At 45.7% G+C, this 17033-nt stretch overlaps 1 protein-coding gene across 1 annotated transcript in view; it reads right to left on the bottom strand.

Annotated features, from left to right (window-relative positions):
- Positions 1-17033, bottom strand: part of Fndc1 (fibronectin type III domain containing 1) — an 88006-nt gene that overhangs the window by 13001 nt on the left and 57972 nt on the right. The window contains 5 exon segments of the mRNA XM_028860319.2: positions 2142-2372; positions 4655-4798; positions 7496-7564; positions 14325-14795; positions 15719-15830. Of these exon segments, the coding sequence (XP_028716152.1) occupies positions 2142-2372; positions 4655-4798; positions 7496-7564; positions 14325-14795; positions 15719-15830 (1027 nt within the window).

The following is a 17033-nucleotide window of genomic DNA, read 5'->3' as shown; positions in this document are numbered from 1 at the left end:
TCCCTGGTAGAGACAGACAGTTGTCCTCTATGAAATGAAGAATGTCGGCAGTGACTCCCAGGCATGCAGGGGTGACTGACAGACCCACAGTGACCCTCACTCATTGTCATAACTCACCTATGATTTTCAGTTGCTGACCTTGACCTTGTTCAAGGAGAGTGGTTATATGAGGGATCTGAAGCCAGACAGCTTAAAATGATATATATACATGTATATATGTATATATGTATATATGTATATACATGTATGTATATACATATACATATACATATACATATACATATACATATACATATACATATACATATACATATACATATACATACATAAGTACACACACACACACACACACACATATATATACTTTGTCCTGTGTGCTCACCCATTTGCCAGTTATGGCAGTGGGGTGATGGCTCAGCAGAAGAGAGCATGTTGCTCAAGCATGAGAACCTGAGTTCAAATCCTCAGATGCACGTAAAGAGCCGAGTGTGGGCAATTGCCTTCCTACAACCCCATTGCTGGGTGGGGCACAGACAGGAAGATGCAGGAATTGTGGCCACCAACCTACTCCACGTTCCGTTCCTGTCTCAGGAGAATAAGGTGGAGAGTAATAGATCCAGGCCCTTAGCATCCTCCTCTGGCTTCCCTTCATGCATAGACACACGTACCTACTACACACATGTGCACAAACACCTCACACACATGAGAGAGGGAAGGGAGGGAAGGGAAGAGGGAGAGAGAGAGAGAGGGGGAGGAGAGAGAGGGAGAGAGAGAAAGGGAGGGAGGGGGGAGGGGGGAGGGAAGGGAGGGAGGGAGGGAGAGGCCATTCATAAAACCACATTCAATCAAAAAGATTCTCCGGGATTTGGGTACAGGCCTTCCTCCACTGATCTCTGCTTTTTTTTAGAAATGTGTTATACAGTTTCAGAGATTGGTCTCACTCAGCACACACCATGAAATGAGCACTGTCAGTTATGCCAAAGACCCGGATCCCTCACCCACACTTGCCCTGTGCCCTATAAGCCTTCAGCCATACCTAGCAGGATGCATGGGGACTGTATTTCCTAGTCCCTTACCCTGGCTCTGGGGCCACTGTACAAGCTCCATAAGAGAAGCTGCACTTTGAGTATTCTTGAACACTTTTCTCTCCTTAAAAGACAATGCTGGGGGCTGGAGAGATGCCTCAGAGGTTAAGTGCACTGACTGCTCTTCCAGTGGTCCTGAGTTCAATTCCAGCACCACATGGTGGTCACAACATCTTAATGAGATCTGGTGCCCTCTTCTGGTCTGCAGTCATACATGCTGTATACATAATAAATAAATAAATCTTAAAAAAAAAAAAAAAAGACAATGCTGGGGTCCTACAGCAAAAGCACCCAAAGTGTGGAATTACATTCGTGACACTTGGGATGGATAATGTTGATCTCTAACCTCCAACACTACCCTTGCCACTGAGAGACAAATTCACAGCCAGCATGTACCTACTTCCTCTACACAGCTTACAGGCCTGGAAAAAAAATCATCCGCAAAGGAAGAGACTGTTCACAGAATGCTTCGATTCTCTTTCTGTAAGAACTCACTTTAACTCATTCTCTGTTGTCATCTTGGCACAGTCACAGAAACTCACAAGCATCTCATAGGTCAAAGGCCCACCAGAGAGGCTCAAGACCCTTAGGGTTCTTCCATTTTCCCCAATGTCCACGTAAGGAATTGGGAAACACCCAAGCTGCCATGGGAGCAGCCAGCAGACACAGAAGGAGCCACACAGTATCAGTTCAGTAGAAACATGTTCACCACCCACTCCTACAGGATTTCAGCTGACAAATGCTTGCCTGGTTATTTTCAGGATGATACAATGTTAAAGATATAATGATATTTATTTTTCCTATGAGGAAAGAACTCCCAGCAAGATGACGTATTACTAGTTTAAGGTCATACAAACCAATCTGGAATTATAACTGAGGACCCTGGCTTCCATCCAGTGTTCTTTAACTACTCACGGGGCTCCTGCACTTACCCGTGTTCCCCATGCCACTGAAAATGACGTCTGCCTTCTCCACCTTACTTGTCTGTTTGTGCATCCACCCATTGCCGGCTCCTCTCTCTTAAGTGAGAAAACTGAGCATCCGCCTAGGACACACCTGTTACCACATCTCCGGGGATGGCTTTGTTCCAGTCCACAATGACAAATGAGTGACAGCCCTCCATGGCAACCACGGTGATGTTGCGGGGAGCATGCTGAGGAGGCAGGTCGTTCTTTGTCAGGTCGTTTGGAATGAGTTCATCCAGGCTCTCCACTTGGAAGTGATCCAGAGCATCAGTCAGGGAGCATGGGGCCGACGGGTCTTTACTGAGGTATGTTACATAAGGAGCTGGAAAGAATGGAGGAAATCAGATCCACAATTCAGCCTCTCCCTGCCAAGACTCCGGAGACACCTGATGCTAATTCAAGAGCACATCCTTGGGCTGGGGAAATGGTTCTGTGAATAAAGTGCATGCTACCACAGAGTAAGGGACTAATTTCAACCCTTAGCACCCTCGCGACAATGGAGCCGGCATGGTAGCCACCCGTAATCCCGACACTCGAGAGGCTGACCCAAGGGATCCCTGTGGTAAGCTGGCTAGCTAGACTATAATAATTGCCAAGCTCTGGGCTCAACAAACAACACTTCCTTAGTACATATAGTGAAGAGTGAGCAAGGAAGATACCCAACACCAATCTCTGGCCTCTACACACAAGTGTACCTCCACACATGCAAATACGCACGCATACACACACACTACACACATACACATAAGTAAAATCAAAGAGCAATCCCTGCTTCTCATTAATGGATCCATGGACACATAGCTTGAAATGTGATGACTGCAAAAGGTCTCATTGTCCCATCAACGCCAATGGCTAGAACCTCAAAGTGCTTTAGAGAGGTCCTCGACGAGTTTGATGTAATAGAAGCCTCCAGCATTTTTCCGTTCCTATGCCCTCAAATTTGGAAAACTGTGAGTCAGTTAACTGGCATCCCCTCATCACATTTCATTCCCCTAGCCATCTTAAGACCAGAGAAACATACAGCAGCCTCAAGCTTTTTCCCTAGGTGGCTTCCTGCAGAGCTTTGTGAACCTTACAATCGTTTTGGAAGTTTGGACATAAAGCCAAGGGCCAAGCAGCCCTCTGCAACATTGTTGCTTAATTTCTCATCCTCATATTTATGACATGCTGAAGCCCATCCACAAGATTTCAGGGACTACAGGAGACTGGGACTATGCAGGTCATGGCCTGGTACCCTGTTACAACTGAGCGTCCTAATATGAGAATGTGCCAGGGACAAGCAATAGGCTCTCTGCTACTAGCCCACAGTTCTTTGGACTGTATTCCATTCTAAGAGAATTTAAGAATGCCAAGGAATTGAAGTGAAGGCTTTATATAACCAAGACCTCAAGTGCTCTCAAATGAAATGACTAGAAGTTTCTGAAGACCTCTTAGTCTTTAGAAGCAATCTGTGGAAGGGCTAATGATACCACTAAATGCCTCTTTCCCTTTTAGTTGTGGTACAGCCGTGGGGTAGTGTAAGTCTGGTGGACTCTCCAGGCTGCTGAACACCAGGCAAATGCTGGCATTAGCCCCAGACATTGCTGCTTCAAACTAATGGGTTTGCTCTTTAACTCGTATGGTGAGACGCCCAGTCACTGCCTCTTGGCTGGCAAGACTTCTTCTCTGCTCATGGCAAGACATTTGTTTTGGAAACTGAAAAGTGTGATGTTAATTTAAGCTGTTGCTTGTCTCCACTCAGTAACATATTAATCCAACTGTCTTGTTAATGCAGTTCATTAAGGTCATGGGAAAGATGGCTCAGGAAGGGAATAGAGCATAGTTCAGCTGCACAGAATTTTCAGTTGAAATTGTTTTGATTGCTGAGAAAGAAGAGGGGAGAAATCAATTTCTAGATCCCAATTCTTTGAGGCTAATGAAGTTGGAGAAGATAACTGTAGACAGACAGCTTTGGTTCTGCAACTTTGTCAAGGCTAGTGACAGCATTCACCAAGCTGCACTGTTCAGAGTTTAGGAAACTGTGCACGTTAAGGTCCAACCATGCAGCGTCTTCAAAAGACTGGCCACAGGGCTGGGAACATGGCTCAGGGGGTAAGAATTCTTGCTATATAAGCAAGAGGACCTGAGTTTGGATCCCCAAAACCCACATAAAAAGCTTGTGCATAGCTGTGCATTCTGTAGCCCAGGTATTTGGGGCTGGAGACAGACAGATCTACATTCTCACTGGCCAGCCAGTCCAACTGAAATATCGAGCTTCTGATTCAGAGAGAGATGCTGTCTCGGGGAACAAAGGAGAGGTGATGGAGGAAGAAGACACTGGCTGTCCTCTGGCCTCTGTGAGCACACGTGTGGGCGTTGGCACACTCGTGTGTATACACTTGCTGAAGTCCTCTGTTGAGCACTAACAGCTCTCTGGTTAGTGTGGACTTTTGAAAATTAATGTGCATCTAAGTAAAGTGGACTCACTAAATTACTCCAAATGGAAATTTCACCCAAGGAATGTTTTCTTAAAATGCACCACCTTAGCTAGGCCAAGGCTTAGTTACGCTGCCTTCAAAGGCAAAAGTTAAAATCAACTTCTCCAATTAAGGATGTGACATTCACCGACAAATCGTTTCTTTCCAGCCAGATCAAATTCTTCCTCTGGGAAAGAGCTGACGGTGCCTTGCTCTGGGATGACCTTCATTGCGGCAGTGGTGGTCGAGGGCATGATGGTGGTCAGTGGCCTCGTGGTCTCAAGTCCATAATCTGAAAAGAAATGAAGTCTTTGTAATTGGGTCCTACCAAAAGAGGCACTGATTGCAATCTAAGGATACTTAAGATTCAACTGTAGACACACACAAATACACACAAACACAGACACACTCCACACACCACACCAGACCTACCCCCTACAACATAAACCAATATACATACACTTACTTATATATACATATACACATGCGCATATATGTATCACATACTGCACCACACATACAGCTATACTATATACACAGACACCACACATCACCTAGATACCATGTATACCGTACTCACATACATAGATATACACATACCACATGCAAATATACAGATGTTACATACAGCATACACACAACTGTACCATGTATCACACATACCACACAGACATCCACACATAACACACACATTTACACTCACATACACATACACACACATATCCCCCTTCTGCACACACACACACAGACACACACACCCTCACCAACTGCTATGTGCAGCTGCATATTAATAAAGAGAGAGAAAGAACAAAGAAATACATATACCCACAAAAATGAAGTTTAGGGAACAGGAAATGAGAGTCCTTCAGAAATTTCCAGACAATGTTCGTGCCCAAAGCTAGTCCTTACCTGAATTTTCTTTTCCTTTTAAAGCTATAAAAGATCACATCAGAGGCCAGGCGGTGGTGGCACACGCCTTTAATCCCCGCACTTGGGAGGCAGAGGCAGGCAGATCTCTGTGAGTTCGAAGGTCAGCCTGGTCTACAGAGTGAGTTCCAGGACAGGCACCAAAAACTACACAGAGGAACCGTGTCTCAAAAAACAAACAAACAAACAAACATCACATCAGGGCGAGAGAGATGTCTCTCATGTCTCAGTGGTTTAAAGCATTTACTGCTCAAGCAAAGGACCTGGATTCAGTTCCCAGCACCCATGGCAGGTGACTCACAACCTTCTACACCTTCAGTTCCAGGGGACCTGACACCTTTGGCCTCCATAGGCACTTGCACGCATGTGACGCACATAAACTCATGCAACACACATATGTACACATACATAATTAGTGAATAAGTATAATATAAATAAATCTTTAAAAATCACATCAAAACATAAATTTATATTTAAAAAACCTTGGGACTGGAAAGATGGCTTAACAATTAAGAGCACTTGCTGCTCTTGCAGAGGACTCAGGTTTGGTTCCCAGCACCCATATCAGGCAGCTCACAACTGCCTGTAACTTCACCTCCAGGGGATCCAGCGCCCTCTTCTGGCCTCCAGAGTCACTGCACTCAAGCGGTGTATATACACACACTTAGCTATAACACATACACATAAAATTTAAAAAATGAATTTTTTTTTAAATGTAGGTACAGACTTTTTTGGGGAGAGGACTGGGATTAAAGCTCTAAAAGAAACTAATCTTTTAATATTTAAAAGAGAAAATAAAACTGATCCCCTCCAGCTGCTCAAAGATAGTAAGAAAGACAGCGTTTTCCAAGGTGCTGAGGAATCTTTCTGGGCTTTCTAACACCTGATGTTTTTCTTTCAGGTCAGTCCTTATCTGGAAACTGCAATGGGTTAAGCCACAGAGTCTCTGTGGGAGCCCACAACTGACTCAGTTTCCCAGTTTGAATCTGAAGTCTATTCTGAGTCAATAGAGTTCAAGCTTGTTTGCTCCAGGGCTGTGAGAAAAAGTTCTGATTAGCCCACAGAGCCTCCTTGAAGGGCTTGAGAAAGTCCTGATTAGCCCACAAGAAGGAACACACTATCTAGCTAGATGCAGGCTGCTGATGCCAGCCACAGGTACATTGAGATAGAAAATGAAACTGCCTGCTCCTTGATGCAAGGCAGGATGGATAGTGGCTGAATGCCTGCGCTGTGCATTGCTCTGCCTCTGTCCTTCAAGACTGTATATAAGCTGGCTGTGAAATAAACTCGGGGCTGTTGGCATTGACCGGCAGACCTCTCGACTCTTTTCTGTCTTCTTCATTGTCTTTTCAATCTGCACGCCTCTACCCAGCTACCCAGCTGACTGTTGCAGGCCCGACAAGTCTCCCAACTTAATTATGAATGAACAAAACATCAAAGGCAACATCATTCACCAGATCATGGCTCAAGACACCTGACACCAGCAGATGAATGGAAGCCTGTCCTAAGCTTGGACAGCAAAGGTCCACAGAAGCTGGGCAAGTCTCCAAGGGGAACTTCTCAACTGTAGAAGTAATTACAGAAGAGACCAGATAACTCCAGGGCCCTGTAACGACCAAGGGCAGCTGCCATTTCTTAAGGGGGCTGTTGTAGCTGGGTTAGGGGCATTTTGGGAATATGGAAATTAACCATTTGAAAACCATTGATATTTGTGATAAGGGATCAACGCATCTGTAGCTGGAAAAGGAAAGGGTGAGGAAGAACTAAGAGGCTCCATGCTGAACTAAACCACATGGTTTTGCCAACAGAGCTGCTGCAGATGGGAAAGTCTGGCAGTGGCAGCAAGGGCATTTGAAGGGACTGGTTTGGAAGTGGTGCCAGCTCCGCAAGCTGGCTGCTTTCCTTTAGATCCAATCTGAATTTGAGATTGACTCAGGAGAGGGGGTAGTTACCACCACCGTCCCAGAGAAGAAAATGCAATCAGGATCAAACACTTATAACTAACATAAGACCTTGCAGCGATCAAAAAACCGAAGCGTGTGCTTTGGGATCAGCTCCATACCGTCATCATACACAACATAGTCCTCTTCCGTGGGTGGTGCCGTGTCAGTCTCCAGGCCCGAGAAGTCATCTAGGGAGGAAGAGGGAAGAGCACAGATCATCACGGGCCCATGGCTCTTCCCAATGCTGTCTCAGAATCCTGCCCCCGAGGATGGCAACTCACTCATCCTGAGTGACTCCCAGAAACCAGGCACCAAGACCAGTGTCACCTCACTTCAGCAGAAGGAAGATCATCAGAACCCCCACATGGAAGCCAGGCTTCCTCTCTTTTAGATCAGAGGAAGGCAACCCAATACCCTTAGCGCAGGAGCAAACACCCAGCTCTGTGTTCCTAGCATCCTCGGCTACCCTCCCACCTGTCTGAAAGTGCTCTAGACCTGGAGGGAGGGCCGCCATGCTCCTGCCACGAGCCTGGACACCTATGCTCAGAGATCAGTCAGGAGAGGGAGGCTCTGCAAGGCGATGAATATCCCTTCCCCGGTGAGCTCAAGTCATCTGCCTTTATTCTCCTCCTGCTTCTATGCTGCCATTCGAATATTCTAGAACCAGGTGATTTCCTGCCTCTGCTTGCCTCAGGCTTGACAGACTGCTCTCCCAGAGTTTCCTGCGCTTCTCTGTGTCGTCCAGGGCCATGCCCTGCTGAAAGGCTCTTCCATTTCGGTTGGAATGTGACATTTCCTGCAACCGCAGTCATTTGATTGCAGAAGTTAAGTGACGTGCTTCTCTAGCCCCTGCCCTTCTTGCCTTGAGGGACCCTAGGAATTGCTAGGAGAAATATTTGTCGATCACCTGACACTGACTGAGGCTCGGTGGTTACCACTAGCAACGGCTGACTGAGAGCCAGAGGGACATGCCTCAGCCTCCTTCCCTGCTTCCTTTGTGCCCTAAACCACCCCCACTTGTAGGCAGATGGCAGGCTCAGGGTTTACAGAGACCCCTCTCTGCCGCCCCAGTTCCTAATGAAAGGCCCATATTGTCTTAAGTCGTTCTTTCTCGTCTGTCTTTCCTGCCTGCTGACACTGATTGGATTCCTGAACTTGCATATGAGCTTTGGATATATTACGTCAATGACTACATTTCTCATTACGACGTTACTAACCCCTAGACTCCTCAGGAGGACAGAATTTTACTTCAATGTGATTTATAGAATTGTAGACAAGTTTTCTTTAATGTCTTCCACTTAATCATGAAAACTAGATTTAGAACTCCAGTAGTGAAGTAATGACTGGACTGGCAAACACCCATGGGAGTGGGGATGGGGCATTCAAGACAGGTGAATGATTTAAGGAAATAGAAGGACGTTTTTTGCATTCTCTGGGCAGTTCAGTCTGAAGTCACTACAGAGTGATCGCTATGGTGGGAAAGTCTTATATCCAAAAAATTTTCTGTCCAAAGAAACAACTCAAAGAAACCCTCTCCCCTCTTATGATCTGAAGTCCACAGCCGTCGTACAGAACTCTCTGGACACAATGCCCTCTTGAAAGGGATGATGACGGGCTGACAGGAGGAAGGGGCGGTGGCTACCAGATGCCTTTGGAGACGCTAGGTGCTCTCAGTGTATGCTGTCCTGTGTGAGCTCATCGTCACAACGCATGCTTGGGATAATTGTCACACTCACTTCTCAGGCTCCACACCGAGGCTCTGAGAGGACGTACAGTGACCTGAAGCCACACAGGGCGGAACACAGAACCTGAGCATCAGCCTCTGTGGCTCAGAGACCATGTGCTTTCTACTCCATCAAACTGCCTCTACTTTCAAGACACTAAACTAGCCAAGCCAACTATCTGTAAACCTGTGTTGTTGACTCAACATTTCACCGTGAAATGAAAGGGGAACAGTATATAAATTCCCATCTCCGGGAAACCATATGCACAATCTGGCATTTTTTTTCCATGAGATCTAATTTACACAGCGATGTTTCAGTGTTTCCCACGGTGAGTGTTACAGTGCCCAAGTGAGCTACAGTGGAGGGCGGGGGCACTCTGCTGTCGCCTGCCTGGCATCTTCTGAACGTAGCAGCAGGACACTCACAGCTACCCTCAGCTGCTCAAGACAGGCTCCAGCATCCTGGAACATCACCTTAGTGTGACAACCTGTGTTGACAGTGAATGTTAATCAGGCCAGTTCCAGACCATCCACCCTTCAGGGGCAGGGTGGTCATCTTGTGAAAAAAATCCCAAGCATGGTCATTTATACACACACACACACACACACACACACACACACACACACACATATATATATATCATATATTATTATTATTATCCACAGGCTAGGGCAACATCAACATGCTTGCTTCCAAGACAGAATTACTTCTGAGCCAAGTCAAATCTGTCTTCAGGTTCATGGTGCCTGAAGTTTGGGTTTATCTTGCTGTTGCTGGATCCTGACCACCATTTTTTTTTAACTCTGTGAATTTAGCTTTTAGGAACACAGTGTGACTTTCCTATTTTGATCATTTCCATTCCATTTTCATTATGTCTCCAGGTTTTAAAAAAATGAACAAAAATGTGCGTGTGCATGTGCGTGTGCATGTGCGCGTGCGCGCGTGTGCGTGTGCGTGTGTGTGTGTGTGTGTGTGTGTGTGTGTGTGTGTGTGTCTGTGTGTGTGTTTTACTATCTCAGGACAAACAGGAACAGATGAAGCAGAGCTCTCTTTGTGAATCCCATGTCCATGGCAACTCCTTGAACTGCTGAATGGCTGGCGCCTCAGAGGAGGTCACATGTGCTACCTTACATGTGATAACCAACACAAGGCCTCTGGCATAAGTGAACATCCCACCAAGTCATTTAATACATTTCTAAAATCAAATAAAAAAATCATTTAGTTTATTTCTGAGTTATCCACCATCTTCTCTCTGAGTAAATGTGTCTTCTCTGTGTAATGACTGTACATCCACATTTTGTTAGAACTGATGATCACTTGACTCTACCACACAAGACCATCTGGAATCCTGTAAAACTGGGTATCCTGTAATCCAGCCCAGACCACACGTCAAAAGCTTGATCTTCATACAAAAGTGGCTTCCAGTCACTGGCATGTGGGTGCCGCCGAGTCTTTCTAGTACCTCACCCGTGGTCATGCAAGACAATGAACGCATGATGTCTCCAAGGAATTAGGGCCTCATCTCCAGAGACATTAACGTCATTTTTTAAAAGTTTGTTCTCCATAGAAATTTAGAGAGAGAACTAGATACCAGTCATGGGAACCTGGGCACATTCCCACATGGTATGGTGGGTCCACAGCAAGCACATCCTGATTACTCAGTTCTTTGTATTTTCTGTCAAGGGCGTGAGCGTGGCAGGCTGGAACTGTTTTCTATAATGATGGATGTGTCTCTCCAACATGTATCGAGGTCACGCTACAAATTCTCGAATGTTCAGTTGGCTCAAAGTACTTCCAAATATGTGCAATTTCATCCAATGTACTGTAGAAAGAGCCTGGAAAACAAAGATCACTGGCTTTTACTTCCCAGCTAGAAAACCCAGAATGCTTGCATCTTAAGATGTTTAGATGCCTCAAGATGATAACATGGTACCCTGAGAAATTAGATACATGACAGAGAGCCTATTATCTCAGCTCTGGGGTTCATTGTTGAGCAGAGAAGTCAATTCTAGCTAAATGTAATAATACACAGGAAACAAGCATGTCATGTACATCTATGGCTACAGGGAAGCACAGCATCCATAACAAATGAGGAAGTATCCATAAATAACAGAGTTGCTGGCATGACTGAACGGCTCAGGGTTATTCCTAGAACATTTCTTGAAAGCAGTTTTCAAAGGAAAAGAGGAGGAGGCATGATTTAAGCAAGGGAGCCAAGACTTGGATGTCTGAAAAGATGCTTTAAAAGCTGCAGAGCTGAAACAAAACACCAGGACTTTACAAACGGAATGGAATGTCCAGCTGAAGCGGGGTGAGGAGAGGGGGTTGGAAAAGCCCCCCATTGGTACTCTTCAGGACCACCAATGCAGGCTCCAAATCATCACCGTGGCAACAATAAACACTCAGGTTCCCAGGCTGGGGAGTGCAGCAGACAGGCTGGTGTCGGGCTGATTTTAGCTGTGTGCAGAGGGAGCCACAGTGTAGGCACGGTGAGTGTGCCTTCCCGACAGAAATCGACTTAACAACGGAGAAGGTGACATGAAAGGACCATGAAAGGGAAAGCTAGAGCATGGGTGAGACCCGGGTGCTTCTATGGGTTCTGTAGGGGAGCCAAGGAACAGGCTTCCTTCCTCTGATGCTGGGGCCTGACGGGGACCACCTCTGCTCCGAACGCCACTGTAGTGATGACGGAGCATCCGCAATGGAGGCCATTACAGGGGCGCTCCATCGACAAAGGAGGTGTGCGTGATGTAGTTGGCGAGCAGGTTTTTCTAGAGCAATCAGACTCTGTTGTTTTCACATCTCCAGCCATCTTTGGAACTAAGTTCCTACCTGAGAGGCCATTAAGCACTGTGCCTGGCTCAGGGTCATATTTGATAAGGACACATTAAACTGGAAACGAGTGGATAAAAAAAGCCACTGGTGCCCACTGTGAGAAACACGGGAAGTAAGAATCTGTGAGTGCTAGGTCGGTCAGGGGACCAAATTAGTGACACAGAGAACAAGAGCAACTCCAAGACATGAAATGGAGGAAAAAAATACAAGAGAATAAATCTAACAACAAGGGAGAGGACGCTGAGGGGTGATGGACAGATCTATGGTCCTGATGACTGGATGTGCACACAAGCCTTCTCACCCCAAACTCCTCAGATTACGTTAACATGCACTGCTCTTTATAGGTCAACCACACCTCAGTGAGAGGGTTTTTAATTAAAATATTAAATAACTACGATTAGAATAAAAGGAAGGAAGAGAACATTCTGGTTTTAGAAACAGCTGAGATAGAATACAGCTCTCACTGAAGGATTTTTAAAAATAACGCGTAGTCCATTGAAAATGGCAGGGAGATGTGCCACTCTCGCCGAATTAAACTTTTTCCACAGGACTGTGTGTTTATTTGCACTTGATTTCAAAATGCTGCCTAAAGGGACATTAGTCTCTGGGCTGGACCAAGGAGGCAGAGGAGGGTTACGAGGGAAAAGAGCTGGATGCATTGTCATTGGCAAAGAAAAGCGTTGACACTAATGCCAGGAAACCTATTGGGTTTCATGCCAAATTAAAGTCTGGAATAGAACAGTGTGAATGAAATAACATGCTCCAGGGCCTTTAAGATGCAGACAAAATAAAAATGCCCAACAGCAGTGGTGAAATCAAATCCTAGGCAATCATTCTTCTGTTTACAACCAATTACTAAGCAATTGCCTATAGTTATATTTCTACTTTCAGAAACAAACATACTAATGTATGCAGAAGGAAGAAGTCACTTCAATACTAAAAAGTTAAAGGTGAATCCAAGGGCCAGAGAGACGCCTTGGCAGGTGAAGGGACGTGCCACCAACCCTGATGACCTGAGTCCCATTCCTGGGATCCACAGGGTGGAAAGAGAGAATTGACTCTCACAAGTTGTCCTCCATACACATGCTCTGGTACATGTGTGCCCAGAACCCTCCCCATAAATACATAAATGTAAAAAAAAAAAAAAGGAAATTCAGATTTGTACTCACCAAGTGAAGAGTATAAGGATTCTCTCCCCAACGCTCTCTCCCTTCGTTTGCGTTTATTTCTTGGCTTTCTGCTGCGGACTTTTAAGATCTGTCCAGTTAATTTTGCACCTTTTCATGCACACTGTGCCTTGAAAGTGGATCCTCACTCTGAGCAGAGTGTGCGTGCTCAGAGTCATCAGGGCTCATCACAGGCAGCAACACTCGGTGAGAATTCCTGGCTTGTAAATCCATCCTAAGAGGAAGGGTCTTCCCTGCATTAGACTGAGAAAAGATCCAGGCTTTCCAGCCTCCATGCCATTCCGACCCAAGGGAAGAGCACATGTCTGTCCCCTCGGTGTCAGAGGAAAGCTCTGTCTGGAGAATCTGAACAGAAGAATGAGAAGGGAGGATGACGACGTATTCTTCTACCATGACTTGGATCTTCGAGGCTCTGGTTCCTCGGTGGGAAGACAGGCAGACGTCAGGAATGACTGGAGAGCCCAAGTCATCCATGGCAAAGCAGAAGCAGTGTGTTCTTCTGATGGAAACCCGGTCCTCACAGGAGAAGCCTCACCACCTGAGGCTGGCACTTGCCAAAGGGAAGGCTGATCCCCGGGAGCATTGCTGACCAGTGCACACGCTGCTGGCTTTCCTGGAGCTCAAAGGGAGACTGTTATCCGATGGGCCACCCAGTCAGAGCCCAACAGACCTGATACATCACATGAGCACAGAACCAACTACCAATATTTCTTCCTCTCTCTCTCTCTCTCTCTCTCTCTCTCTCTCTCTCTCTCTCTCTCTCTCTGTCTCTCTCTCATACACACATGCACACGTATACACACACACACACACACACACACACACACACACACACACACCCAATTCACAGTAGAAAGCACCTAAGGAAACATAGCCCAAACCAATAATACTAAGTTTCAATTGTTAGACAAACAAAAGACACCCTGCATTTTTAGATGTACAACAAATGTATATATGTTTACACCATATATATACATATGTGATGCGGTGCATTTCACACTGTATTTCTTAGTTACTGAATCTGACAACCCTGACTGTATCACAGTGTTGCCAAACAAAGTCCCTGGGATTCAAGACGCCTCTGTCTAGCCGTCATTCTCCTCTGCCTAGTACTCCCCCATCTCTGGCAGGCTCTGAGACCCACCTCTGACTTGTGGTATACTAGTCAAGTAAGTTGTCTAGATGAGAACAAAGCTGGTTACCTTCCTCAGGGTAGCACTCTGGGATCCCATTTGAGCCCATTATAAGGTTGCCAGCTTCGTCCTGTTGTTCCAGGGTCCCAGGGGGACAGGTAGGAGAAGGGGTGGTAGGTTCTGGAGTGGTGGTGGTGGTAGTTGTCCTCCGGGTAGCTCGGACCGTAGTTGTGGGACGCCTGGTGGTGGTTGTGCGGCGGGTGGTGGTGGTTGTCCGGCGGGTGGTTGTGGTGGTAGTCCGGCGGGTGGTAGTGGGTTGAAGGGTGGTGGTGGTTGGCACCGTGGTGGTCATCGTTGTGGTTGGTGGCATGGTTGTGGTGGGAGGATGAGTAGTTGTTTTGATGACCTCCAAACCCACCAAGGGCTTCCCTCCGAGACTCAAGATGGGTTTATCCTGGGCACTGGCCAGAGGTTTGCCATGTCTCCCCTGCCCAAAGAGGGGGAGGCCATCAGGGCTCACCATGGGAGTTCCTCCCAGATCTGAAATAACATCAAGCAAGAGATATGCAACAAGGTGAAACAATCGGGGGCCAGAAAACACAAGAGAGTGCCTTCTCGAAGCTTATGTGTGCCTATGCTTTAATCAGTGAAAGGCAGGGGAGTAGCTGCTTGTGCATCTGCAGTGGTGATATTTGCTACTATCCAGAGAGGTGGGCTTGGGGGTCTGTCCATCATTCCCACTATGGAACTATATAAACTCTCAAGTCAGTGTGCACCATTCCCAGAGAAAACTGTCTGTTAAGGGAAGCAGTTCTTGGCCCTTTGTTTCTGCTCCTGGGGTAGAAAACACGCTAGGCTGGGCCAGGGCCCACAAACATTTCCACAAAAGTCCAGAGAGTAAGTATTTTAAGCTTTTCAGGCCAGATGGAGCAATTCAACCCAGCCCTTGTCGAGCAAAACACACAAGAGACAATGCATAAACAACACACAAGCCATGAGCTAGAGGATACATAAATAAATGTTTCTGTATTCCAACGAAGCTTTTGCGTATGGACAGTGAAATGTGAATTTCATATAATTTTACCACGTCACAAGACATTCTTCTTTTGGGGCACGGAGGAAGAATTGTTTTAAAATGTAAGAACTATTCTGGGCTCACAGTCTTCCAAATCAGGCCGTACAGAGGTTGGCCTGTGTGCTTTGTTTTTCTGACCTGAGCTCTAAATGGCCAAGTTCAAGAACAAACTAGAGGATATTTGCAGAGGGTAGTATCTGAAGAAATAGGGTGACACAAGGCCATGAGGAAAATGCTGTGTTCTGGCCCCATTTGGGGACCTTCTTCCCACATGGGTAAAAGTGACAAGACCCCGGGCAACCATTAGAAACAAGGGGTGTGTGTGGTGAAGACCAAAGCTATTCCACAGCTCACTCAGCTTTTGTTCCCAGGAATCAGTCTCACTCACCCACGATGGTGCGACCATCTCCCCCGAGTCTCACCCGGAGAGGATTGCCATGTGAGTCTTGGAGGTATCTCCCTTCAGCATTGAAGACCAACCCACGATCCAGGTCCACAACCTAAACCAAGACAACACAGATGGAAGGAGGTACTGGGGAGCCCCAAATGTTCACATCCCCAATTATGTGTCCAGACATGTGAGCATCCACAGAAAAAAGAAAGGACACAAGACAAAGCAAGCTTGTCACTATCGTTTGCAAGGTTTGCAAAATTAGATGCAGTTGTATCTTGTATTGTATTGCTTGTGTTGTAACACAACTGCTCACCTAGATGAGCTGTTTTGCTTCTGAAATATGCAAAAGACATCCCAGGTACTTTGCTTCAACCATTTAGTACATCGTGAACAGAACCAACCTAAGGATCCCTCAATTGATAGAAGAACTTAAATAAATAATGGGCCATCAGCATTCAGGAGAGGAATGTGTGAATCTTGTATGTAGTGACCTAACTTCATGCATACCCAGGTAACAGGACTGATTATTTTGCAAAAAAAAAAAAAAATGCACTTTATACATAAGCTTGAAAATGTCAAAGACCCAAGTTCTGGAAGGGTATCCACCAAATTGTCACCAAGGGGTCACTTCTGAGAAGTAGTTTGGAGTACAGAATGTTTGTTTCCTTTTCTAGTATTCCTTATCTTTAATGATCAAATGAACAGATATCACCAGTTGCTTTAAAAATATGAAATGTTTTCACTGTGCTACTTACGTTAAAAATAAAATTTTGATTATTGAATTAAACAATTTTAATTTATTGAAATATTATAAAATACAGAATACATACAGAAATTTCTTATTCTAAGGAATTATAAAACTTAAAAATTTCTCATTTTCCCTCTGAGGAAGAATCTCATGCTTTTCCATGGTAGTCCCTTAATTGCGGTGGTCCTGGACCAGCAGCTTCCTCATCTGTTAGTGTCTTCAGATACACAATGGCCTGACAGGGCCCCAGTGACCCCATGCTGAGAAACACCCAAGACCCATCTCTACATACCCGTGATGCAAAAATCATCCTGAGACATTTATTATAGACCCTACTTTCAAAATCATCTCTGGCCAACTCTCAGCCTATGGCTAGGATGGTATGTAGTGTCAAGACTTTTTTCAATTTGGAACCATTTATAAAACAATTCTATTTTGATTGGCACGGCTCTCATCCTTAGGTCATCTGTGATGAAAATTTTCAGAGACCCTCAGTATATTTTTTTTAAACCTTTTCATTTTAAGTAGAAAGCTTGACCGGCAATTCCACAGTGAGATTTT

Source organism: Peromyscus leucopus, chromosome 8a (assembly GCF_004664715.2).
Source record: "Peromyscus leucopus breed LL Stock chromosome 8a, UCI_PerLeu_2.1, whole genome shotgun sequence".
Taxonomy (NCBI): domain Eukaryota; kingdom Metazoa; phylum Chordata; class Mammalia; order Rodentia; family Cricetidae; genus Peromyscus; species Peromyscus leucopus.
The sequence above is the reverse complement of the archived record's forward strand: the minus strand, read 5'-3'. Positions and strand labels throughout refer to the sequence as shown.